The sequence below is a fragment of the Hetaerina americana genome, unplaced genomic scaffold (genome assembly GCF_022747635.1).
Source record: "Hetaerina americana unplaced genomic scaffold, ioHetAmer1.1.p SCAF_3, whole genome shotgun sequence".
Classification (NCBI taxonomy): Eukaryota; Metazoa; Arthropoda; class Insecta; order Odonata; family Calopterygidae; genus Hetaerina; species Hetaerina americana.
The window spans coordinates 108063500-108090453 of record NW_027286874.1 but is presented as its reverse complement, the minus strand read 5'-3'; the positions used below and the strand labels follow the sequence as shown (position 1 = coordinate 108090453).

The 26954-nt window shown below is 42.9% G+C and overlaps 1 protein-coding gene across 1 annotated transcript in view; it reads right to left on the bottom strand.

The window, feature by feature from the left end:
* LOC139690291 (carbonic anhydrase 2-like) overlaps window positions 1-23124 on the bottom strand; it is a 64585-nt gene extending 41461 nt beyond the window's left edge. The window contains exon 1 of the mRNA XM_071587651.1: window positions 22178-23124. Coding sequence (XP_071443752.1) covers window positions 22178-22364 — 187 coding nt within the window. The 5' untranslated portion in view covers window positions 22365-23124. The remainder of the gene's footprint in view (window positions 1-22177) is intronic.
* Between the last annotated feature and the right edge of the window lie 3830 nt (window positions 23125-26954).

Sequence of the window (26954 nt, the reverse complement as noted above, 5' to 3'; positions counted from 1 at the left end):
TTTTTTCAAAAAGAGGACGATGTTTCAATCTCGCCGCGTTTAATGTTCATAGCTCTTACGAATGCTGCAGGTTTGTTAGCAGGACGCGGCTGGCGTGATCCAATCGAATCGCTATTTCTACCGCATTACAACTCCATGCTTTCAATTCGCGAGGGCGTTGGGTTTCCACGCAAAGAATGGTCGAGTAGCCTCCGAGGCTTCAAGGAGAAGAGAGCCTTTATTGGACTTCATCTTTATCGTTTTTCTACGCACTAATCTCGGCTCTCCTCCGAGGAAGGGCGGAGATAATAAATGAAGTTTAATGAGTCGCGACTGCTACAAATTACGAAGTGGGTTAGATGGAGCATACCCTCGCCAAGCCGACTAAGCCGGACGGGCCTGACCTTGTTACGTACCACGGGTGCCTTGCTTATCAAGGGGTCACGAGAGGCAGCCCAGATGTGCTCTGTTGACATACGATTAGCTTGAAAATTTCCACGTATATGTTTGAAAATAATTTTGTTTCGTTCAATATTCCCACTGTACATTTCAAATTAATTCAAATTCAAACATTAATTTTCATGTTTCCCCAAAAGCCCCCGCGTTTTGCAGACGCGACACATTTATTAGAAGCAGATGGCTAATTATTTCCGCGCGGAATTTAATGACTACGGGATTTTGTAGAAGAAAAAATAAGCTGACTTTTGGAAATAGCATCCAAGAAGAGTGGCAGTAAAACAATGAGTATCTTTGAATATTAAACAGGTTGAAACTTCTCGAAGTATTTCAAGCGGGGTTTTGTTTTGTGAGTGAGGACATCACCCCTTGACACATTATCCAATCTGAAAAATTATAATATTATGCTCCATCTATTAACTAACGAGTTTGAATTGAATTTAGACCAAATGGAAAAGGAGGTTCAGGAAAATATGTTATCTGAAGTTTAAAGATAACAAGAGACCGTTCACAGTTGGTGTGTGCAATGAAGATCAAATGATGTTGGAATTAGTGCCACCTACTAACAAGATATAGCATTAAGAAAACTCCCCGAATATTTGCAAACAGAGCTAACTTCGCTGCACCCAATAGTTGGCCATGGTGGTTTAGGAAGAAGTGTAACCCCTCCTACATTCATGTATAAAGTTCGCACGCCTCGCCTTTTGGGCTTAGTACCTATTCTACATCTGCATCTACATAATATCCCGGAAGCCGCCGCGGGGGCGTGTGGCGGGGGGTGTTAAGTCACGGCCCGGAAAATAGAATAAAACCGCGAACAAAACCAAATCATGTAACCTCTACACAAATATTATTTTGACCATGAACTCGATAACTTGTAATCACACGAAAGAAAGTACTTACATGCAACAATATTCAATAACAGGATAGGTATATACAAATTATCATGTAGAAATGTCAATAAGATGAGTCTATTAAATAAAAAGAGTATCACGCAGGAAGAAACATACAGGATATCTAAATGAAACAGTTTCTGGTGTCACTTGGTGGAAAATCTTCACACTGAAATTGAAAACGAAAACCTTGGCTTTTCCACATAGAATTTTTTATTTACTATAAAAAATTACGGTACATAAAAAATTCTATGAGGAAAAGCAATGTTGTTTATTTTCAATTTCAATATGCAGGATATCTATTAAACCGACCATCGGGAACTGTGATTTCTCATAATTTAATAGTTTTTAAATTTTCAATCGGAGGAAAGAACACGTCGTATTCACTGAGAACCGGAAAAGTTTCTGTTGTATTGGTTGAGAGGAATAGATTACGATACTGAATTACGAATGTTTTAACTCGACAAATTTTCCGGTAGCATAACTAATTGTTGTGCTAGATAAAATATGAGTATCACTCTAAGTTGAGGAGGCTCTCAGCGCAAAAATATTCTTTGGTAATAAGTACTACCAAAGTAATTCGTATAATATCATAAAATCTCAAATTAAGAAGCCGATTCATTTACGATTACATTGTGCTCGGTGACGGCTTTGTTTGCCAAGCTTGAAAAAGCTTGTTTACCAAGAGCAATAAGCATTCTCTTCCTTAAACATCAATCAAACTACTTCGATTCAATTTCAATTAAATTAATTCCATATATTATTTGAGGAATGTGCCGTGTTTTGTGCAATTAGAGAAGAGAGAACAAATAGTGTACATATTGTGGGCTCCTGCATATGCGCCTTACCCCTCTGGGCGTCCAAGGAAACATTTATTATAGAATTTTATTATTTTTCCTTTGGTATATGTTTTTAGTTTATTTATAATTTACTTGCTCTGCGTAAACTATAAGTTTGCTGTTGCATTAATGATCCTATTTTCTTTACACTGATTACATCACTGTACATTTATTACATTTCCTGCTATTTATTTTTTCACTTATTGCTTAGTAATTATTGTTTATACTTATTACTTATTACAATGTATTTTTTTAATATCTAAAATGTATTTATTTTTGTAGTATATTAAGTCCTTATATAGCATGTAAATTCTTATATATACGTCCTCTTTGGATATCGTTTGAAACTATAGTTTTTCTTCTTTGCAATTCTATAAGCACTTTCACTTTGTCTTTAATACCCAAACTACTGAGATGCATTCGCAACCGCTCACGCTGACTCAAATAGAACACATGGCGAGGATTTCTGGAAGTCATTCCGTGTTAAGAGTAACAGTGGCCGGGAGGGAATTAAAGGCTGCATGACTGGAATTTCTTTCGATGGCCAATCGGGCGTCCCTTTAGGCTATTTATCCGTATTTCAGGACTTGCGGGAGAGAGAGAGAAGTCGGGCAGAGGGAAAGGGAACTCGGCCGCTGGGGGCGCCACAAGCCAGAAAATGCGTTTCTATCGCAGCACCTTGCACGCCCCTATTCAACCGAAATCAACCTCTCCCATTCTCCCCTTTGAAATTGGGTAAAATTGGGCGTAATAAACCGATAAAAGAATGCGAGGGACTCGGGAAAAGAGACGTACGTATGCGATCTGAATGCGGAGCTTTCTTCCCGATTCCGGGGTCGCCGACACGGCACTTGGCCTTCGCCCATTCATGAGTCGAAGGAAGGGGCGTTTCTCGCTTTTAACACCATGAATATCGGATTCTGGGCAAGCCGGGTGGCGGTGTGTGCGGGGTGCAGGCGACCCCGGACTGCTTGTTGCTCGTTCCTGTAACTATACTCAACCGTGAACACCGCCGTAAATTCATTAGCATCAGATTTTACAGATAAAAAGTCCTCAAAGCATCTCGATTTTGTGTGACATGAAGGGAAGTCCCATCGATGATGTGAGAGCGAAAATATTTCCCTTTTCCTTGGAAATTTTTTTTCTCTCTTTAGGAAGCCCAACGTTTGATAATATTGTAGTTCATTTAAAATAAATCTATTGTAGCACTCCATGCAAAAGGTCCCAAGTCCTCATATCAATCATTCTCCCATTCTACAAGTTATTAAGATAATATTAACCAAAATAAATTACCTCGGTTTAATCTAATGTTAATCTAAGAAATTATTAGCTAAAGGAGATTATCTCGGTTAGAGATACTGTATAGCAAGGATTTTTCTTCTTTTCAACATTCTCCCCTTCTACATCTTCTTTTTCAAAATTTTCTATCATTTTCATAAAAATCAGAGGAGATAAATAAAAAAAATGTATTACATTAAAAATTACATATTTCTTTGTACCATCAAAAACTTGACACCGAATAATTTTTTGCGTCATAGCTCTTGAATTTTCCTTAGGGATCATCATGGGTAACTAAATTTTATTTGACTCAGAATTCCCCAACATTCAAATTTGATTATAATCATTTGTCAGTAAAAAAAATTGCTGAGACCTGTTGTGGATTATTTAGGAATATATTTCTGTAGAATAATTAGCAGTGATCTTTCGCAAATGAGATCATTTCAGACATGAATATGCATGGAATGAGTTAAACATCAGGCAGTTACTAAACAATGAAAGCAAAAAAAAAATGGCTCACCCATGCCAAAGGAATGGACGACAAAAGATTCTCGAAATTATCAATGAGTGTCGATCAAAAGGTGGAAGGTAAGTAGAACGACCGAGAAAGCAATAGGCGCCGGAACACAGCGCTTCTTATCACGGGTTAGGCAGTAGTGATTAATCCGTGATAGGAAGATAATTATGATAAGAGGCAAAGAGGTATCACATAAAAACACTGTAAAAACTGTTGAGAAATTTTAATTCAATAACAGACTTATCATAGAATAAAAAAACTTACACTGATGCATTTTTCCGCTTGTCGGAGACAAGGTGTTACAAAAAAAGAGATTTGAAAAGATCCTGAAGTATTCCTAGAAACTGCGGGGGATGCCGCAGCAGTAACTTTTTGATTGAGTCATCCGCTAATATGAATCACAATTCTACGATTTCAGAGTGTAAAAATCATTCGCCTTGGCCGGGATTCGAACCCGGATCCCTTAATTTTCGGTCGAGTGCTTTAGCCAGTCAATCTTTCGAGGCGTCCTCTTAAACTCAGTTACTTGGAATTTGTCTAAGGTCAAAGCATCAGCCTAAGTGTTGAAAAGTTGACTCTCTTCGACCTCGTGGACTGTGGCGCCTCGTGCACACGACTACGAATGCCTGTGACATTGTATGCACCGCATTTCGTCACAACATCTTTTTCCTTCAAAAGCCCCCAAAATGTAGAATTGTAAGAGGACTCATAGATAGCTTAACTGGCCAATGCAATCGGCCGGACATCGAGGGATCCAGGTTCAAATCCCGGTCAAGGCGAAAGATTTTTACACATTGTGTTGTAATCCTCAAGTGATATTCACTGTAGCTTTTAACTGACATCGTGAGTTAATGAGAACTAAAGTTCATCTCATTACTACTACATCTGAATATACTTTTACTACGGCCACCCGTTATTTTGCTAACTATAAGATGGCATTGTGTGTAATAATGATAATTTTTTATGAAATGTTTTAAAATTCTTTTCAGCATATATTATAATATTATATGTTAATGAAAAAAACTCAATTAATTCGGCGACTTCTATCTCCAGGCATCAAAAGACTTAATTCGGCAGACAACCACGAGGGACTTATTTAAATTAATCGAAGAACAAAAGAAAAGGATAAATACATCCAAGCCAGGGATATTGGCTCCAACTCGTACTCGTATCTTGGGCGCGTATAGTACATTTATAACTGTGACTGTTATAAATGACTATACAGTGTAAGGAAATCATTTCTCTCAGTGAAGAGGGTCGAAATTCAAGAGAACAAGTACATATGGGATATAGAAGAGAAAGAACCAACCGAGTCTTAAGGATTATGCACAAATTTTGGAGAGCGTTTTATGTACATTTACGTTGAGCCAGCCGCTGTATTGGAGTACAAACACTGCAATTTCAAGGATCTAAGTATCATGATATCAGGGGTTGAGCTAACTATCGCGTAATTGAAACAGGAGCGGATGATTTTGATGAACGATCAGTGCCGACATCCCGGGGTTCATTTCTCAAAGATGAAAGTCATTTGACGAGTCCACTGAAAACAAGCGAAAATGCAGAAGAAGGTATTTAGAGGGATTTTAACCTGACTGGAAACTCTGAGAAACAGGCTCTTGGTGCCATCAACACCTACGCACCCTTAGTACTTAAAAACACGTCTGACGGTCTCATGCCACGTATTTCGTAAAAAAAATATTAAAGAGAAAATGAATAATAATCCGAGAAAAAAAGGGACAAAACATTACAGTCTTCGTGGGAACTCAAGAGAATATATACATACATAACTGTGCTTAGTAAAACAAAATATTAAAAGTCAGAAATAACGTAGCGTAACGTTAAATATAAATTACGTTTCCCTGAAATTTATCGCAGATACTGTGAGAGGAGAAGAAAAGATGAGTTACATAACAACGGGAGTAAGGGGAGTGATACGGTTTGGAAGACGGAACTCTTGGCGATGTGTTCGCAGGAATGATTCCTGCGAGAGTTCGCAGGGTGTCGGAAAGCGCGAGTTGACAGGAGGGGAAAAAAAGAAATAAGGTCGGAGTGCGCATCGCGGTGGAGTGGAGGAGATGATGTTGGACGAGATACGGCGGAGAAAGAGAGGGAGAGAAAGAGAGGGAGAGAAAGAGAGGGAGAGAAAGAGAGGGGAGAGAAAGAGAGGGAGAGAAAGAGAGGGGAGAGAAAGAGAGGGAGAGAAAGAGAGGGAGAGAAAGAGAGGGAGAGAAAGAGAGGGAGAGAAAGAGAGGGAGAGAAAGAGAGGGAGAGAAAGAGAGGGAGAGAAAGAGAGGGAGAGAAAGAGAGGGAGAGAAAGAGAGGGGAGAGAAAGAGGGAGGAGAGAAAGAGAGGGAGAGAAAGAGAGGGAGAGAAAGAGAGGGGAGAGAAAGAGAGGGAGAGAAAGAGAGGGAGAGAAAGAGAGGGAGAGAAAGAGAGGGAGAGAAAGAGAGGGAAGAGAAAGAGAGGGAAAGAAAGAGAGGGAGAGAAAGAGAGGGAGAGAAAGAGAGGGAGAGAAAGAGAGGGAGAGAAAGAGGGGGAGAGAAAGAGAGGGAGAGAGTGCTGGCGGGAGAAGGAAAGTTCTGAAAACTGTGAGAGACGAGAGAGATTTTTGGGAAAGCAAGGATGGGGGGGTAATGGTGTGTTACGACTCCTTCGAAGGAGGAGAGAAGCCAAAAGGTTTCCATCGAAAACACGGAATATTGCCAAGGGAGTGGAGATAAAGAGAAGTACACCGCAAGACGGTTTATTTCGTAAGAAAGGTTTTTCGGGAATACATTATTCAGACTTTTTCATATTAAACATGAGCGCAATTAAGCATTTATAATGATGTAAGTACGATTATTTATTGTCGTTTTGAGATATTCATTTAATGATAGATAGAAAAAAGGTAGATGATACCCATACGATGTGACAGAATATGTTCGATAGAAAATTTGGACCATACCTGTTACCGAACAGGTAAGTATAATCACATCCCAAAAACAGGGTAAGGAAGGAGTACGTGAAGACTACATAACATTGAGTTTGATTTCGCACGTAGCTAAAGTTGTTCATAGGATCATAAATAAAAGAATAGAGAGTAGGTGAAATGATTACTTAGGGGATAATCAGTTTGGGTTGAGGAAGGGGAGAGGTACGCGTGATGCCATTGCAGTAATGGGATTATTAATCGAAAGGAATATACAGGGTCGCACCCAAAAGTGGTAGGACTGATTTTTTTACAAGAATTTTAGTGACGATATACTTACATCGACTTAATAATCTTCAAACTATGCTCCTTGAGCTGCTACACACTTAGTATAACGTTGCTCCCATTCCCCGTACGCCCGCTGGAAATTTTCTTTGGGGATGCCGTTGATGACCCTCGTCGAAGCCTCTTGAACGGCCTTTATCGAGTCAAAACGTCGTCCCTTGAGCTGTCTTTTCATCAGGGGGAAGAAGAAAAAGTCCGGTGGTGCCAGATCGGGAGAATAGGGCGGGTGCGGCAACTTGGCAACGCCGTATTTGGCCAGGAGCTGTCTGACGACGAGCGCGCCATGGCAGAATTTTCGGCACCATCTTGGCGCACACCTTGCGTATGGCCAAATCCTGTGAAATAATACGTTGGACGTTGGATGCAGACAGACCCAACTGGTCTGCAATTTCTTCACTGGTTAAGCGTCGGTCTGTGTTCAGCAGTGTCCTCACTCTGTCCACATTCGTGTCGGTTCTTGCCGTCGACGGCCGTCTGGAGCGATGGTCGTCTTCAACGAGCTCCCTACCTTCTTTAAACAACTTGTGCCACTCAAATACTGTGGAACGGCTTAAGGCAGTGTCCCCATAAGCCTGCTTGATCATATCGAGGGTCTCAGTTGCCGTCTTCCCGAGTTTCGCACAAAACTTCACGGAATAACGTTGCTCTAAATTCAGATTCATTTTGTTTTTCGACGCGGACAAAAAACTTGCTTCACTAAAAACGGTGTCCTCATTCAACGACAGCCCGCAGGCGACTGAGGCTGGTGTCGGTCTGTTGCTAAGAGCCCCCTACACCATACCCTGCCAGGCAGACCCCCCTCCACCGCTCCGTTCGCGCCAGAGAAAATCAGTCCTACCACTTTTGGGTGCGACCCTGTAGAATACAATCAGGACGTATTTGCCTGTTCCGTAGACTTCTAAAAAGCGTTTGATACAGCGATTTGGGGAAAACTAATGAGGATATTATAGAGAATAGGAAATAATTGGAGGGAAAAGAGGCTACTCCGCAACCTGTACGGGTCTCAGACTGCTCAAGTGCAATTGGGGAACGGAGAGTCCGTATGGGCAGTGTTAGGAAGAAGTGTGAGGCAGGGTTGTCCATTATTATCGGTGCTGTTCAACGTTTATGTTGATGAAATGATTAAAGCGGTATACGAATAACTGTGGATTTAGGATGAAAAGTCGGCGGGAAATTCAGTTAGGTTTGCTGATGACCAAGTTTTGTTATGTCAGTCATCTAAGGGGGTTGCAAGCATTGCTGAGTGAATTGAAAAATTCAGTGCAGTGGATATGGGGTGAGAATCAATGTAAACAATAGAAAGGTTACGTGGTTTTTGAAAAGTCATCTATTAGTATTTTCATTAATGTGTAACATATGAACGTATTTTTAAATAACAAAAATAAATAAAAAAGGCATAAGTGAAATGTGTTCCGAGGGAGAGTGGTGTACGCAAGTGAACCTAGTTGAAGATTCTTTACCTTCGGCCTTATTGAGTCACGGATCACTTAATAACGGCCTTCCAACCCAAAAGCATCCCCCACTCCTGGGATAGTAAGACGGGGAAAGGGACGCGAGGCGGGAATTCAAAGGAGACAAATCAGACGGAGCAGCGTTTAATAGTCGGCCGCTCTTCATTTCACTTGCGCGTGTCCGTGTAGCGTGATCTCCGCACCGTGGAAACAAACAATGGCGCGCCCTCGCCCCGACCATCCACGGCGCAGATTCTGTCGGGGTTCCATCCCTTTCGTTTCGCAATCGACCAGTGCTCGCACTGAACTACCATCTCTACGGACAATAAAGCGAGAGTGAAAGGGGAGGTTATGTGCCCGCTCGCTCGCTCGGTGACGTAACCATTTTAAGGGTTATAGCCTCCTCCCACCGGAGACCCTCCACCCCATCCCATTAACAAGGTATGTGTGTGTGTATTTATATATATATATATATATATACACATATACATATATACATATATATATACTATATATATACTATATACATATATATATACTATATACATATATATACTATATACATATATATACTATATACATATATATATACTATATATATATATACATATATATATATATATATATATATATATATATATATATATATATATGTATGTGTGTTGTGTGTATGCATATATATACATATATACATATACATATATATACATATGTATACATATATCCTCCCCTCCCCCTTCAGACGCCCGCCTCTCTCACACACAATCCCTCGAGCGATAAGCGTCCCCCCCATTGAATGAGATCTTTATTGAGTTCCCCCGTCCCTTGCAAACGTCTTGAGGCCCCCCTTGGGCCCCTTATGGTGGTAGGGGAGCGGGATGGCGACCCCGAAGACGGGAGTGGAGCACCAGGGACTTTTACGAGCATCACTAAGGAACAATAACAAATAATCAGCCCCAACAAGAGACCCCTGACTCATCATAAATTCACTTTCGTTGCCACGGGCGTAACTGGCTGTCAGGAGTTCGTTTCCAACGTCTCGGACGATGGCGGCAATCTGGGGAATATGGATGGAGAGAGCAAATGGCTATTGCTCCTAGAGAAGAGCAGCACATCCTGGGCAGAAGAGGGCTTATTAATGAGTATTGGTGACAGAAATGGCGATATGGATGGAAATGGTGATTCGTTTTGGTAGCAGGAGTAGAAGTGAAAGCCATAAAAAAACAGTAATGCTGGCAGTTATACTAGATGCTCTCGGCTACTAGAATGATAGTAGGTTAGAGTAGTAATGGTTTCAAAAAAAGTATCGGCAAAAGTTTCGAAGAAATAGATTCATTTCATATATTGGTAAAATGCTTCAAAATTCTTCCTAGAATCTCTGGAAAATTCTTCAGAAAAGCGGCAGAAGCGGAAGTGAAAGTAATTCGCCGGGTTGGCGACATAAGGGTCTGGCCAAGGGACCGCTACAAGCGCCCCATAGCATCCCAAGACGAGCAAGACACCCTTCCGGCAAAGAAGAAGCCATGCTTGGCTGCTCTGAGTGGGAATAAATCAAACGACTGACAACGCAGAAGAATTCTTCCCGCCTTAGTAGCCTTGGAGGCTGGAAAGGCGCGGTGTAAGGGCTACGCAAGAGCCCTTGCAAGAAACTGCTCTAAAATTCTTCACTGAGTATATTCCTTAAGGGTTGACACACTTTCGCCAGCGATTTTTTCACGACTCGAAGGCACCCTGGTTCAAAGGTACGAGTGCAAGCTTCTTTGACAGCTCTTAGGGTCCAATGGTTGTGTCTTTTGAGTGAGGATTTCACTTTCAAGAATAGTAATAATAGTCTGATTGTGCCAAGTCGGGACTGCAAGGGGGTTGGGGAATCGTCGCGATGTCGTCACAGAAGGTCTTCGCCAGCAGCAACTCGACTCTGATCTTGTACGTCCGTCCAGAGACCTTTGGGAGGACGGAGGAGTTTAGCGCAGATCTTTCGCATCGCCCAATTTTTCAGCGAAGATTGTGTGTTCACTGTCATCTTATCAATGAAAATATACGATCTTCGATCATGCGCACACTTAACAACCGACGATCTGGATTCAGCACTTCACGCACCGTTCAGGAAAAAAATTGTTACCGATACTTTTTATATTAATCATGTGCACAGTATATTATAGTAGTAAGCAGTGATTCCTTCGTGAGGCGCTGCACCGGTGAAGAGATGATAGGGTAACCGGGCAGAGATGTGTGCGATTCAGAAGAACATAAATTGAAGTGATTAGGCCAGAGAATGTGGTGGAAACCCGGTGTCCTATCGCCTCACCGGCTCGCTTGAAAAGAGATATCGGGAAGAGCAACAGATCTATGCTCCTACAAAGTACTTAAGGTACTTACCAATGGGGGCGGAGGTAGATTCAAGGGGTGCGAAAGGGCTAATTCCTAATTCATAAAAATTACTGAACACTTCCAAGATAAAACTAGGAAATTCATTCGATTATTGAGAGATGAACCTTACGACCTCAAACCTAAGCATGTGTGTTGAAGGGAATGTTACTTCCACATGCCACCAGGAGTGATTCTGGAGAGGTCATTTTATTTGTGGTCTACAGCCATGTGTGCATTTGTTTTCAGTCTACCCTTGTATCTCATTTCGAGGTTTTTCAGCTTATATTTATAGTTATACGACATCTATGAATTGCATACGTTCACATTTCATATCTTCCGTCAAATACAGACGAGAGTTTAATGCTCTTCTGGGATAAATAGGCAAATACATTTGAAGTGCCCTCATTAGAGTTCCCCTTTTCTAAGATGCAATTGCTAAATGTTTTCTCGACATTCAGTCACGCTTCGGCTCCCTTTTCGGATGGCATTTCTATGCATTCTTCGTTGATAATTTTGGTATTTTTCGAAAAAGGACAGGTCAAATGCGTACTTAATTATTTTGTATTCATAACTTATTGCACACCTTGGATGGCGCGCGAGTCCTCGGGGTTACCTCAAGACAAGTGGAGCGCAGTCATTCTCGCCATAATGGATAGACCGCTAGAAATCATGCGGATAGTGATCTTGATCACTTTCTATAATATCAGATCAATGATCAATAAGTACGAAAAAAAAACGCACGCCGAAAAGAAAAAAAAGGAGGCCGACAATGTCAAAGGAAAGCCTTTGGGCCGATAGTGACGTCACTACGTGCGTAGTGGGAGGCTTAAGGTCACCCACCCTTGTCGGTGGGTGCCCAAAATTACGAAACAACTAGCAATCGAAATAATTTCACCTTTGATTCGGCGGTCGATTTTCAAAAATGGCCTAGGAACTTTCACTGATCACGTGTGGCAGAACAGGAAAACTTAGGTTTTCCTCGGGATGAAGGAAAAAAATGCATGAGAGGACCTTGGAATAACCCACGGGTGACTTACGAGGTTAGGCCGAAAACTAATGCACACATGCTTGAAGACCACCATCGTTACCCCGCGGACGATGAGGTGAAGGCAGCAGCCAAGTCTTGGATTCGAGAAAAATCGCGTTGACATAGCACCAGAGCACGTCTCCATGCTTCCGCTTCTCAAAATACGTAACTGGATGAATGTATCGACCTCAAACCTACGCATGCGTGTTGATGGGGAATGTTACTTCCAGATGCCACCAGGAGTGCTTCATTGAAGGTCATTCTGTCCGTGGTCTACAAGCACGTGTGCATTAGTGGTCATCCTACCCTCGTATTGACGCACTCTTTAAATAATTTTGAGATAGTATTGGTTACCTGATGAACGAGGTGACTACGCTGTAGGAATGCCAGAGTTGAGCATCAAAAAGGAATCACTTGAAATACTCAAGAATGCACAGTGCTTAGGAGAACGAGTAGATAGGGCATCACTTCAGAACACATATAGAAATTTCAGGCAAATTAGGCATTTCAGATTAAATTATTGGTTTCCACAGAATTATCCAAGGGGCTAGATATTATCTCTTCCAGGGATAGATAGAAACTAGCTCGCGCAGCCCCGTAATTAGGATCGCAAAAGTTTTCAATATCCTTTAAATAATAAAAAGTGCAAAAGATGTTTTTTTTACCGACGCGAATTATTTAATTCGATAACTATTGTGTGGATCTTTCACACAATATTTTGAAAATTCCCGCCAGGAAGTACAAAGTCGAGTTCATTTTCCGTTGCACAGATAAGGACGTTTCGTATTGATCAGTCTCCGGCCTGAAGAATTCGAACTCTTAGATTTTCATAGATACGTGATGACTGTCACTTAAAATGTTAATGTTGTCAAGGTATCTCATTAAGGAACTGACAATGGTGTGCTCCAAATTTTGGCAACATTAAACCGGTGGTGGGGAAATGTTATGAGAAAGTTGTAAGAGTGGTGTTATTTTGCTCTATTTAAGACCTAATTTGGAATATGCCGCAAGTATCCGGGATCCTTGGGAGAATATTTGGCAAAAAGAATTAGATAAAGTCCAGAGAAAATACGTCAGATTAGTTAAATTTTTTATAATAAGAACACAGGTGTAACAGGCCTCTCAGGTGATTTAGGCTGGGAGCCACTTGAAGTCCGGAGAGAACAAGCGAGACTTAGACTTTTAGAAAGGTTCAGAACAAACGAGTTTAACGATGACACTAAAAGGAATTATTACTATGGCCCCGCACTACTTATATAGAACAGACCACAAAGATAAAACAAGTGAGATAGATTCCAGTACAGATATATGATACAAATACTTTTTCTTTCCCCGAACAATCAGTAATTATAATGGCAGTAAGAATCCGAAGTCATTTTAGAAACATTAAAAACATTGAATTTACAAGAAGGGCAAAAATTAAACATTGCAAAGACATTAGTTACATTTGTAGGTGTATGTGTATGTTAGTTGGTAGTTAGTGTGTTTGCATCTGTGTGGGGTGTAAGGGGTTTTTGCATGAATGCATACCATATTTTGTTTGTGGATTGTATAAATTTGTGGCTTTTGCGTGCGGTGTTTTTTTCTTTCTGAATTAAGGGTGGTGTCCAAACACCCCCCGCCACACACCCTTGCGCCAGCTTGAGGGATAATGAGTAGATGTAGATTCTTCCGATCGTATCCCTCGCTGTAGGAATTTTATCACATCTCAGGCCTCATTCCTTATCGCTGAACTCCTCATTACGAGTTAATCGCAGTAAGATTTCTCCGACCATGTCCACGGTGGGCACTGGCCTAGCTGGCGTATCTTAGACAGCAAATGACAACGGATGATTCAAGAGTCTCGATGGAGAACGAGAGCTGAAATTTGTGGAGAGAGGGGGGGAGTATCTTCGCATCGCGCGGCACTCTGGAATCCGTGGGCAAGAGGAGTCAGTGGTCTCATTAGATACCAGAACGGGCAACGCATGCACTGGAATTTATGAGCAATTCGTAAACACGCCGAGTCCTCAAGCCTGAGATCATCAGATACGATAGGAGCTAAACAAACCAATTTCCTGATTCACCAACGCAAGATAGTCGAATCGCAAACATAAGTCGATTCTCTTTCTGACTGAAATCCTTTCCGATACATAACAGATGAGTCCATCGATGCCTTTTCTAAGCCGTAAATTTGGTTTTATTGAAACAATCTTGCCATTCACGGCCTTTGGTATTCTATCCTCGAACTAGTTTGGTCTAAATATACACATTATTCCGCAAGCCGCCGCAGGGGCGTGTGGCGGGGGGTGTTAGTTTACCGGCCGTGCATGCAAAATCGCAATCAAGTTACCCCTGCACGAATATTAGTTTAATCATGCACTCGAAAAATGTCAATCACACGAAAGAAAGTACTTGCATGCAACATTATTCAATAAAGGATACGTATATTCAAATAATGCTATAGAACTGTTACAAATATGGCTCTATTGAATAAAAATAATAATATGCGAGAATAAACGTGCAAGATATAGGCAAATATGTAAACTACCAATTCTAACTATCTCCTTCGGGATTGCTGTTATATACATATGTATATATACATATGTGTGTATATATACATATATATATATATATATATATATATATATATATATATATGTGTGTGTGTATATATACATATATATGTGTGTGTGTGTATATGTATGCATGTATGTATATATATATTATATATATATATATATATATATATATTTTTTTTTTTTTTTAAAGGTAATCTACCGGTTAAGGTAGGTTTTTGGATGGACACAACTACCAAACAGGCATTTTATTATTCCTAACAAAACAAAAAAATCCATCATCCTACTCTATATCAGGTCCCTCTTCATCTCTGAGTACTTTCTTCCTCCCTTCATCCCGTCCAACATCCTTATCCTGTTCCTTCCCTTTCCTCTTTTGCCCAACATTCTACCCTCTATCACAGTCTTCAACATCCCACTGCCGGTCAACACCCCCTTCATCCACTTTCCCTGCCTCCATAGGATTGCTCCCAACAAACCCCTCTCTTCGCCCACCATACCAAGTACTTCCTCATTTGTTTTCTTCTCTGTCCATTTCACCTTCTCCATTCTTCTCCACACCCACATTTCAAAAGCCTCCAATCTACGTCTATCCTCCTGCTTCAATGACCACGTTTCCGCGCCGTACATAGCTACGCTCCATATCAAAGTTTTTACGAGTCTTTTCTTAACATCCTTACTCAACGTCCCTGTCATCAACTCCCTCCTCCTTGTGAAAGCCTCTTTGCCTAGCGCAATTCTTCTCCTCACGTCCCTACTACTTTGACCGTGTTGGTCCAAAACACTACCGAGATACGTTAACTGTTCTACCTGCTCTAGTTTTTGCCCTCCTATTTTAATGTTAAGCTTGGCCTTTTTCTTTCTAGAAAATCGCATAACCTTTGTTTTACTAATGTTGATTCTCATCCCATACCTGTCGCACTGAATTTCCAATTTACTCAGCAATGCTTGCAGCCCCTTGGCTGACTGACAAACTAAAGCTTGGTCATCAGCAAACCTAACTGATTTTACGAATTCCCCGCCCACTTTCATTCCTACCTCGAGTCCTTCCCATGCCTCTTTGATCATTTCCTCTGCATACAGGTTGAACAGCAATGGTGATAATGGGCAACCCTGCCTTACACCCCTTCCTAACACTGCCCATTCTGACTCCCGATTTCCCACCCGCACCTGAGCAGTCTGAGACATGTACAGGTTGCGGATTAGCCTCCTTTCCCTCCAATCTATTCCTATTTTCTGCAATATACTCATTAGTTTTTCCCAATTCACTCTATCAAACTCTTTTTCGAAATCTACGAAACAGGCAAATACCTCCTGGTTGTGTTCTAAATTCCTCTCGATTAATAATCTCATTACTGCAATGGCATCACGCGTACCTCTCCCCTTCCTAAACCCAAACTGATCATCCCCTAAGTAATCATTTGCCCTACTCTCTATCCTTTTGTTTATGATCCTGAGAACAACTTTAGCTGCGTGGGATATCAAACTAATTGTCCTATAGTCCTCACATGACGTGGCCTTTACCTTTTTCGGAATAGGAACTAAAACTGATCTCACAAAGTCTTCCGGCCAGATTCCCTCCTCATAAATACTACGGATCAGCCCATATAGCCTCTTCCTCCCACATTTTGCTAAGCATTTTAAAAGTTCCACGGGAATGTTATCTACCCCCACGGCCTTATTTAGTTTCATCTCCCTTAATGCCCTTTCTATTTCATTGTCTAGTATGCCTGGACCTAAGCTATCTCTTTCTATGTCATGTTCCTTTTCTATGTCTAACTTTGTTGGTCTAAGTTCTTTACTATGAAGTTCTTCTATATATTTCTTCCATCTCTCTTGGATCTTTCCTGTGGCAACTATTATCTTACCCGCCCTATCTCTAACTGTTAGCATAGCTCTTCCTTTCTTACTTCCCGATAACGATTTAACTTTGCTGTACAGCGCACCGATTTCACCCTTCCTCTGGAGACTCTCCATATCCTCGCACTGCGTCTTCCACCAGGCTTCTTTTGCTTTATTTGTTGCCCGCCTCAATTTATTGTTTAATTCTTTGTACTTCATTTTGCCTAACTCTGTATTTACATTCTTCCATTTTCGCCGCTCATCCATCTTTGTAATCATCTCATCCGTGATCCATGGTTTCCTAGTCCTTTTAGCGTTAACGGTTCCAATAGTGTCTTTTGCGGCTTTAGACAACCCCTTCTTGATCATTTCCCATTTTTCTTCGATAGTACTTAGCTCTTTACCATCCTCCATGATTTTCTCCACCGCCTGTTTGTATTCCTTCCTTTTCAACCCATTTAATGCTTCTACATTCCATTTTCTAACTCGCCGCCCCTGCCTTATCTTTTTGAAACGTACGCTACATTTCATAACAACTAAATTGTGGTCTGAGTCCGCATCCGCTCCCGGGAAGCTGTGGGAATTTATCACACTATTCCTAAACCTGTGTCTAACCAGGATATAATGTAGCTGATATCTTCCTGAGTCACCTGGCATTTTCCATGTATACCTGCGTCTTTTGTGGTGTCTAAACCAAGTGTTGGTGATGACTAACCCCTGTCTCCTGCAGAACTCAACTGCTTTCTCCCCGCGGTCATTCCTCGTGCCTAAACCGTAGTCCCCCACCTCATCACCATCTCTTCCTTCACCTACCGTCGCATTCCAATCCCCCATCACTATCAAATGTTTCCCTGCAGGAACACACGCGATCATGTTCTCTAACTGATCGTATATCCTATCGACCTCTTCTTCCTTATGGTTGCTCGGTGGCATGTATACTTGAATAATAACTAAGTTCGTCGGTTCTGCTTTTATCTCCACTAGTAGTATTCTATCCGTTACCTGCTCTATGTTGACTACGCTTCTTCCTACCTCTTCATTTAATACTATGGCAACCCCTCGTTGGCTCTCGTCCCCGCCGCTGTATATTATTCTATACTTATCACTCCAGTAATCCCCGCTATCTTTCCATCTCACCTCGCATAGACCTAAAATATCTATATTTCCCCTTTCCATCTCTCGCTTAACATTCTCCAATTTCCCTGTCCTCATCATTGTCCTAACATTCCACGTTCCTATTCTAACTAATTTTGTCTTCTTCTCCTGCGTCTTCTGTCCTGCTGCTGCTGGTTTTTCCTTGCAAGGGTTTCGTGGGATGACGACCGCGGAAGCCTTGCCTCCCCCGCTGCCGGGCACGACACACGGCCGATTGGGCCGAGCCCCGTGGTTGCCAGGACTCAAATTATCTCTATTGTCCATCATATTTTTCTAGGGAATGATAATTGAGGTGGTTTCCCGTTGCCTTCCTCAATAGTGTTTTTAACGTGACACCATCACTTACTGGCCGCCCCACTGGGGTCAGACGCCATTGCAGCCGCCTCACTGAGGAACAGACGCTGCGTGGACTACCTTTCGTCTGGCTCCTAACCTTCGACCTATCTGGCATGGGTGACCCTACCAGGAACAATTTTTATTACTCCCGCCAGCACAGCTCTAGGGGTCATCGGAACGCACAAGCCCTTCCACCACGTCAAGGTTGTAGTCCGGGGAGGGGATATATATATATATATATATATATATATATATATATATATATATATATATATATATATATATATACATACATACTGTGATTTCTAATGGTTCGAGGAAAGAACGACATTTTAAATCTATCCGTTCTACAATAGATATCGCTGATTTTACGTTAGCGATCTGATCTACCATAGTAAGTGGGGGCCTGTAATACGTACTTAACATCCTCAGATAAGTAACCTGTCTAAAATGTACGCAGTGAATTTAACCTGTATTATAGCCCACGGTTAACCAATGGCTCCCATTCTAATTCTTCCAATAGCATACTGACACTGCTACCTTGCTCATAGCAACTTTACACAAACCTACTCTAGCTGCTCTACGTTGAACTCTATCTCGTAGTCCCAAAATTAAGCCTACCTCGTGAGGATCCCATACAATTGCAGCATACTAACTCAGGGTGGGTCCCTACTAACGTGAAATGACAAAGCTATGTGACCCTCTCTTTATAAATATTCAGCCGCCCATTCCATTCCTCAATTCAGTACATACTATTTATAGCCTAATTACTGATTGTAAATTGATTAGTGAGATTACTCTATTTGAATTTAAAATTGCAAATGATCCAGCGTCCATTTCAAAGAGTTATCCAAGGTAAAGGACGACTCTGTCTCTGCTCAAGTCCTCTTCTTACTTCCAATTGTCTTCTGCCTTTAATTTTTCCATGTATCTAATCCTGTTTCTCCCTCCGTATTTAATTCCAATCACTTCTATTGTTTAGATTCACGCCATCTCCCATTCCCATCCTCCGAGCTTCTTTTAATACCCTTCCCATTGGAAAAGCGTCACATAAATGCTTCTTGAGTTTGTTTGAGAATGTAATGCAAGGTCAAAGACGATTTAATGCTAAGTGAGCATATTAAACAAATTCGGAGTCGCTTGTTTCAACGCCGAGGTCTCGTCAACAATTCGTATTGCAAAATGCATTGGTCGTTTGGATCACCAATATCAAATTCGAGAATTAGACGCGAGAACTAGCAAACTAAAGGACTCTCTCTCTTCCCACGTCCAATACTGGTTTGTTACTCTAGGGTTACAGATAACAAGAATGCCACACGCAAAATTCAGGGAATGATTTCAAATAACTCAAAAACTTGCCGATTCAACATAAAATGTAGAATTATTTCATAATTTAATTTTATGCTTTTTTATTTCCATGTGGAATCAACGAAGTTTAGGCAATCGATCTCTTACACCATTAATCGGTTCCACGAAGTCATACCTGAAATAATATCCTACTTGTATGTGTAGGGAATAATTAGTTTCATTTATATATAGTCATTCATTGTACACTGATTTAGTATATATTTTTGGCAAATGCCTTCACACATGATCGAGAATGGCCGATATATTAAGTATTATATATATGTATGTACGAGGGTCATCCGGAAAGTAGTACCCGTTCGTGCCGCATGAAGTGCTGACGACGCGAGTAGCCGCTGGACGAGGTCAGATAGCTTCAGTGGCTTGTCTGCCTTCTCTGAGCCAAGTTGCGTGACGCTAGCATTGCCTGTGTTGTTTCTGTGATTGTTTACAATGTTTAAAAAAATTGAGAACGCCGCCAGTTGTGAAGTGAGGGCAGTGATTAAATTCCTCAATGCAAGAAACGTTCGCCCATGTGATATTCATCGCCAATTAAAGGAGGTGTATGGAGACAATGTAATGGACGAGTCGTCTGTTCGGCGGTGGTGTCGCAACTTCAACATGGGGAGGGGGAACACACACGACGATGAGCGTTCGGAGAGACCGTCTGTCATTACAGACCAACTGGTGAGCTCAGTTGACGAATTCGTGAGGAACGATCGGCGCGTCACAATTGATGACATCTGTGAGCATTTTCCCAATGTTTCTCGAACAATTGTTCATGACATTGTTAAACACCATCTGCATTATGCAAAAATTTGTGCAAGATGGGTCCCTCGCGTATCTCAATGAGCTGGCGGCGAAGGACTATGCAGCAGGAATACAGAAACTTGTCACACGTTATGACAAATGCCTTAATTTGCTTGGAGATTATGTTGAGAAGTAGTTTAAAGTATCCTCTTTCAAATAAAATTTTTCATGTTTGTTAATATTTACTTTTGTGTCTTTATTTCACGAACGGGTACTACTTTCCGGATGACCCTCGTGTGTGTGTATATATATATGTATATATATATATATGTATATATATATGTATATGTATACATATATATATATACATATATATACATACATATATATACCAAAATAACTATGTCCGACCGCGGTGGGGTCATATCCGGGTAAAAATTAGTCTGGTCTGTATTCACGCCTTAACGGTGGCTCACAGGCTACTAAAATATCAAAATAAATAACTTCTTTCGTAGTGAATGTTAAAAAAAATATATCTTTATATGGTGTCAAGCTCCCCCTCCTCTTCCTCCCCTCGCCCCTCTCCGTGGGGGTGATGCCTCACGTGGTCCGCTGCGAACAATAGACTGCTTCATTGTCTACCTGTGGCGTCTGGGGTGGGGACCTGAATTCGCATGGCGGTACCTTAGTTAAGTTTTTCCCTTCTTACTTTCCAGTTCTGCATGAACTGCCTTTGTATGCTCGTGGTCTACCTTATACTAACTGTTTCATGTTAATTTGTATTATCTCCTATTCAGCCTACTGGAGAACTTCTGCGGCGTTTTAAATTAACACTTGTTTAAAACTTAGCTTACCACTGACATGCTCATGTAACATGGTGTGTGTACCGCCATGTCCCTTGTACCTTATTCACCTTCATTTCTCCCACATCCCTAACCCTCTTCTTTCCCAGAACAATCAGAAATCATAATAGTAAGAAACAGAGGTCACTTTAGAAAATTAGAAACCTTGAATTTACAAGTTGGAACAAAATTAAACATTGCAAAGACATCAGTTACATTTGTAGGTGCATGTGTATGTTAGTTGGTAGTTTGAGTTTTTGCATGTGTGTGGGGTTTAAGGGGTTTTTGCATGAATGTATACCATGTTTTGTTTGTATACTGTATAAATAGGTGGCTTTTGCATGAGGTTATTTTTTCTTTTCTTAATTACGGTTGGTGCCTTAACACCCCCCCGCCACACACCCTTGCAGCGGCTAGCGGGGTGTTAAGTGGATGTAGATGTAGAAGAACCCTTTCCACCTTGTGCTTGCACCCCCTGCCACACACCTCTTTGGCGGATCGCGGGGTGTTTGTGTTGATGTAGATATTATTTTGTTGCCATGACCCGTTTTTGAGAGCTTTAAAGTCCAAAAGTGACATAGCTATGAAGATTTCTAGTCAAGGATTAGACTCAACCTGTTCAGGTCAAAATCATCCTTCTCTATGTACCATTAGAACAAATACGCGGTTGCAATAAATTCGTCGATGGACGCAAACGGCGGGAATCTCCCGGTGGGTGAATTCTGATTTGGTATGGGGGAAGAGAGGGCGGCGGCAAGGGAGCAGTGCATGTAATTCCGGGCGAAAGACGGGCATCTGACCACACCGCACAAGTGGTCGGACGAAGGAGGATTTAGCTGGAGCCTCTTTGAGTCGCCGCACTCAACCCACTCGTCAGTCCGAGGCCGAAGCATTGTGAAATATCTCATGCCATCGGAATAATTCCTATTCGGTAAACTGAAAGAGTCAAGTGGTCTCGTATTTACGACCGATTTGAGATCCCGATTCGTTTGAACCGATCACAAATTGTGTCTTTTCACCGAATGGAACACAAATCCTTCGTAACCGATTGTCGAATTTTAATCATGAGATTACAATGGGATTTTTTTAGGTACGAGGTTTTAATGGTGCCACTGGAATATACCTGTATATCACTATACTGTATCTTAATTAAGGATAGGAATTTCTTTCAGCCAAGCTTTCAGCCGAGTGCCACGATTCCAAATTACTGGTAACTTGGCTTGGAACACCCACCCAACTACACGAACACCCAACATTATCATTCTCCGCTCGCCTGATTACACTCACCGAGGATGTCATCGTCGTCGCCCAAGGGGAAGATCAGCTGATCCCGGATGCTTGTCTCCTTGGCGACGGGCCGCTCGGAGATGCGCGCGGAGGTTTGGAGAGAGCGCGATAGCATGGACACGACGGACTCGGTCTCCGACGCTGGAGAACCACCGCCTCCGCCGACACTGCATCCTCCGCCGCTCATTCTAGTCTCCCGACGAACAATCCACTCCTATCTCGTACGTGATCCCACACTCACTCTCTATCTCCGCCGCGGAATGCCTCGATTGGTGGGCGATCAGTGAATGATAGTGAACGACGCTGGTGATGATGATGGTGATAGAGGTCCCCGTTCTCTAGAATGAGACGCGCACGTATATCCGTGATTCCGTGTGAGAGTGTGTATGCGTACACGTATCAGCGTAGACTCCGTGAAGGAATGAAGAACGATTCTGAAGGCAAGACGTTTTAAAAGAGCGGGAAGGGGGTTGGTTGGATGGGGTGGTGGTGGGGGTGGTAGAGATGGGAAGGGGGACGTTCCGGGAAGTGCTCCCCCCCTTTCCTCTTGACGGTCGTCGAAGAGGTTTTTCGAACCCCGAAGTCACGTGACGTCGGCGAGGGCCACGCCTCCTCTCGACGGCGTGCCTCACACTCTTTGTTTATATCCACGGGTGGGGGAGGGGGGGGGAGAGAGGCAAGTGCTATGGTGACTGCGGAGAGATATACTACAAGAAGAGTGAGTGTTGCCCTTCCCACCGATTGATAACACTGTTGCAGTCGTGTTGGGCGCCGATAGCCCGAGGGAGGTGGGAGATTACTGCGGGAGGAGGTGGAGGAGGGTAAGGCCCGCCGTCGGGGATGTTTCGCTGCTCCCCTTCCTGCTTTCCCTGGGTGGTTTCGCCCGGAGGGAAGTCCGCGCGCGCGAGGATTGGCCGCGTGTTCAGAACGAAACGCACTTCGCCGCTATTCCCTCTCTCCTCAAAGGCGACTGACGACGGCGTCCTCGGCCACGATGAAAAGCAAGTCTTCCGAGGTGGTGGCGGTGGAAGAGGCTGACTGCCCTCCCTCCCCGCCCTCCTTAAAACCAACCATCCCTCTACACATCTCACCCTACTCCACCAATCTCCTCCCTCCCTCGTAACCCCTCCACTCAACAAACCCCCCTCCGCACCACCAGCGCACCCGTCGCCCATGACTTCCTCCCCCCTCTCCGAAGGAGCTTCAGGGTTATTGGCGACCCTGGGGGAGGGGGGGTGGAATGGAGTGGGGTTGCGGAATATGGGTTGTGGGCGGGGGAGGGGGCGGAGAGAGGATGGGGGAAGGGACCAGTGAGAGAGAGAGAGAGGGTCGGTTGATTGACTCCTTGAGGAGCGGGTAGGTGGTGCAGGGAATGGTTGGCCGGCGGGGGCGTGGCGTGACGGGGGCGGGAGGGAGGGGGGCGGGGAGATGACGGAGCGGGAGCGATATATCGCGGCGCGATGCTCGGGCGGAAACATCGCAGTGCGCGCACTGGGTGAGCGTATCGAAAACCGAAGCTCACAAATGTGACGTCAACATCCACGCAAACGTCACATCCCGCATGATAAACCACGAGGGCTTATTATGGCGGGAGTTGTTAGGAAGCAAATGCAAGCCATTGATAATTGTTTTAAGAAGCGTTGGAGACCATAACGTCTGCACTATCCGTTGTAGGAGAAAGCACTCACTCGGTCGTGGGTGACATGAATATCGGCCGAAACGCGTTGAACGCGAGTGATCAAGAATTGTAGTATTGAATGCGGATAGTCGCCATCCTCGTTTGTATTTATGGGGATAATGGCCAAATTCACCAATCGTGACGATTTGCGAGCACGACTTGGAGATTTGGACGCAAAACAGAAATGAATAGAGCATTTAATCATTCAAACTTTGGCGTTAAGAGTTTATCGAATTAAAAAGTGTCGAAATGATTTGATGTATGAATTTTAATTAGTGTTCAGATGCCGAAAATTCAAATAAGCCGTGTTGGGAATTAGGTGGCGACCTTTCCACAGTGGCATCGGTTTGTAATAAAAACGGAACGACGAGAGAGCAACAAATGAAAGCGAGAGGACCACGGCGAGGAAGATGCCTCCATCGGAATCGCTAGAGAGGAAGCATCTTATAGGGTCGCTATGCTCACCAGTAAGTGAGTATAAGTAGAGCATTTGAAATCAGTCCCAGCTGGAGCGTATCATTCTCATGCAGTGCATACGATTAATGTGCGAACTGGTGTAATCATGACGTGGACTATAGCCCCGCCCACTAGCAGCTCTAGTTACCTGAAACCCAATGAGACGTCTGTGCTTGGCGGGTCGTCGAGCTGTGCGTATGGTGCCAGTTATGTTAGTTTCTGTTGTGCTTGTTTTTACCGTTTGTCCAAAATGGAAATTGACGGAATCACGGAGTAAAGAATCAACATCAAGTTTTTGGTGAAGTGCGGTAAAAGTTATCAAGAATTTACTGAAATTTTGACAACTGTTCACGGTGATAATACTCTGAAGGAAACATCCGTTTTAAAATGGATTAAGCGTTTTAAAGATGGCCACACGCCTTTGCGGTAGCTCGCGGGGTATTAAGTGGATGTAGATAGAACTCTTCGCCGTCTTATGTAAAACAATTGCAGTGAGCTCTCGAGTGTGCACTCGCGCGAATCACTCGCGCCATCAACAAACTGAGGATTTGAATGCTTAGCAGAGAGAGAGAAGGAGAGAGGGCTAATAGCCCGACACTCCAGCGGGCACATAAGCCTCCGCTTTCCCCAACTCGCTCCGCCTTCGGACTCGGGAATGCGTTCTAAATTCCACCTTAGCATCTTGGCGCCGGGGGCCGTTTCCCCCGGTTAAGTCCATATTCCCCAGGGCCGAAAGTTAAAACTGTGGGAAAAAACTATTTCTGGATGTATATGGACCATCGTCTTTCAAAATCTGGACTGCAACATTAGTCCTCATCAGAGGTGGCTGCCGAGGATACCACCTTGGACCAAATGCACCGTTAGGAAGAGATCGGTGGCAGGTCATCTCTGGTAGGATTTAAAAGTAATGTGAGCATTAGCCTACTTCTAAACGAGAGGCTCCAATTGGGGGTCAAAACAGTTCAACGTCCCATTCGAAGGACGGAATACGTCCTTGAAGGGCTCTACGTACACGCATTATCGCAGCAGGTGTCGGGATTCCACGGAAGAACAACCGGCACCTCAGGGTTCGAACACGGGTCTTCTAGGTAGTAAGCCACTAATTTGAAGCCATCAATCAACTGGATCCCATCACATAAGCTGGGACCAATACCGCGCTTATGAAAGAATAAATTGAAGAGAGTTGGCAAGCAGTCAGGATGTGGAAGAAATCAAAGAGAGATATGATCCAGTTCATTTGAATCGACAAGACGTGAAATTCGATAAATCCAGGGGCTCAAACTTTTGCTTGAAATGCAATCAGATGTAATTTGATTGTTTTCATTACCTGCAATTAATTACTGTTAAAAAAAGTAATCCCTTCTTCCCGGATTATTCAAGTTTGGTGATTTGACATTCTTCACATCTACACAATACCCCGCAAGCCGTCACAAGGGCGTGGTAGCTCACCAGCCATTCTACATGCATCACACCTACACACATACATACATTCATAAATACATACATTCCACATACATATATACATTCTAATCCATCTACTTCCTCATGCACCTGGCACCCGGCGATCCACCAAAAACCGCGTGGAAAGGGGGCGACCGAACACCAATCGTGCGACATGCCTACACACACATTACGAGTATCACATGGTTAGCAGCTATTACGATGCCCACACAAAGAGAACAAGAATATACGTTAAAATTGGGGAGGCACAGATGAAATTTAAACACTTATTACTCTTAGTATTCTATGCTTTCCGGACGGACAACTTACAAACACAATAGACTTCATATACGAAAACGAATGCTTGAATCAATCAGTTTGACAGTCTAACTCCATTGTTTTGTGACAATTGTCGACCTTGCCAATGTAATTAGGGAACTTAATGACACATCCAATATCGGATGCAAAACCACACGTTTTATAGCACTGTAGTTTAATCTAGCCATGAGTCTTAGCATATCTAAAGGTTCCCACCTCAGATTCGGTATTAAATGTGTGACACTTTGTGTCCTTATGTACGGATTTTTCACAACCTAACGGCATTTCTCTGAACCCTATTCAATTCTGTGTAGCAATATTTTTTTTAATGTACCACATACGCTCGCCTCAAACTCTATGTGAGGCCACACTAAAGAGCAATAAATAGCACACGTTTCCTTCGCTTATTCGTCGCTACACCTTTTAACTTTACTTTTTACGAATGTCCTTGCATTCTTGCTCTACAATTGAAGATTCATCTACATCTACATAATACCCCGCAAGCCGCCGCAAGGGCGTGTGGCGGGGGGTTTTAGGTCACCACCCGTGAAAAGGAACAATGCAACCACATGCAAAATCAACAACATGGAAAACTACACCCACAGCGGCGCACGCACTCATGCAAAAATCCCTTCATCCAACACGCATGCAAGCACATATACCTTAAACCAACAAATAACTGCACCCCAGGATGCAGCACGAAAGCCATCCAACAACGCGCAAGCCAGGACACAACAAGCACGAATGCGAAACTCCACCACCACATGAACATGCAACACAAAACGCTCTCCCCACCAAGGAGACTGTGAAAGGTAGGGAATGCTACCCAACGTTGCAGGTAGCGGGCGGGCCCCCCCGTATAGGGATTGAAGGGGAGAAACAGAT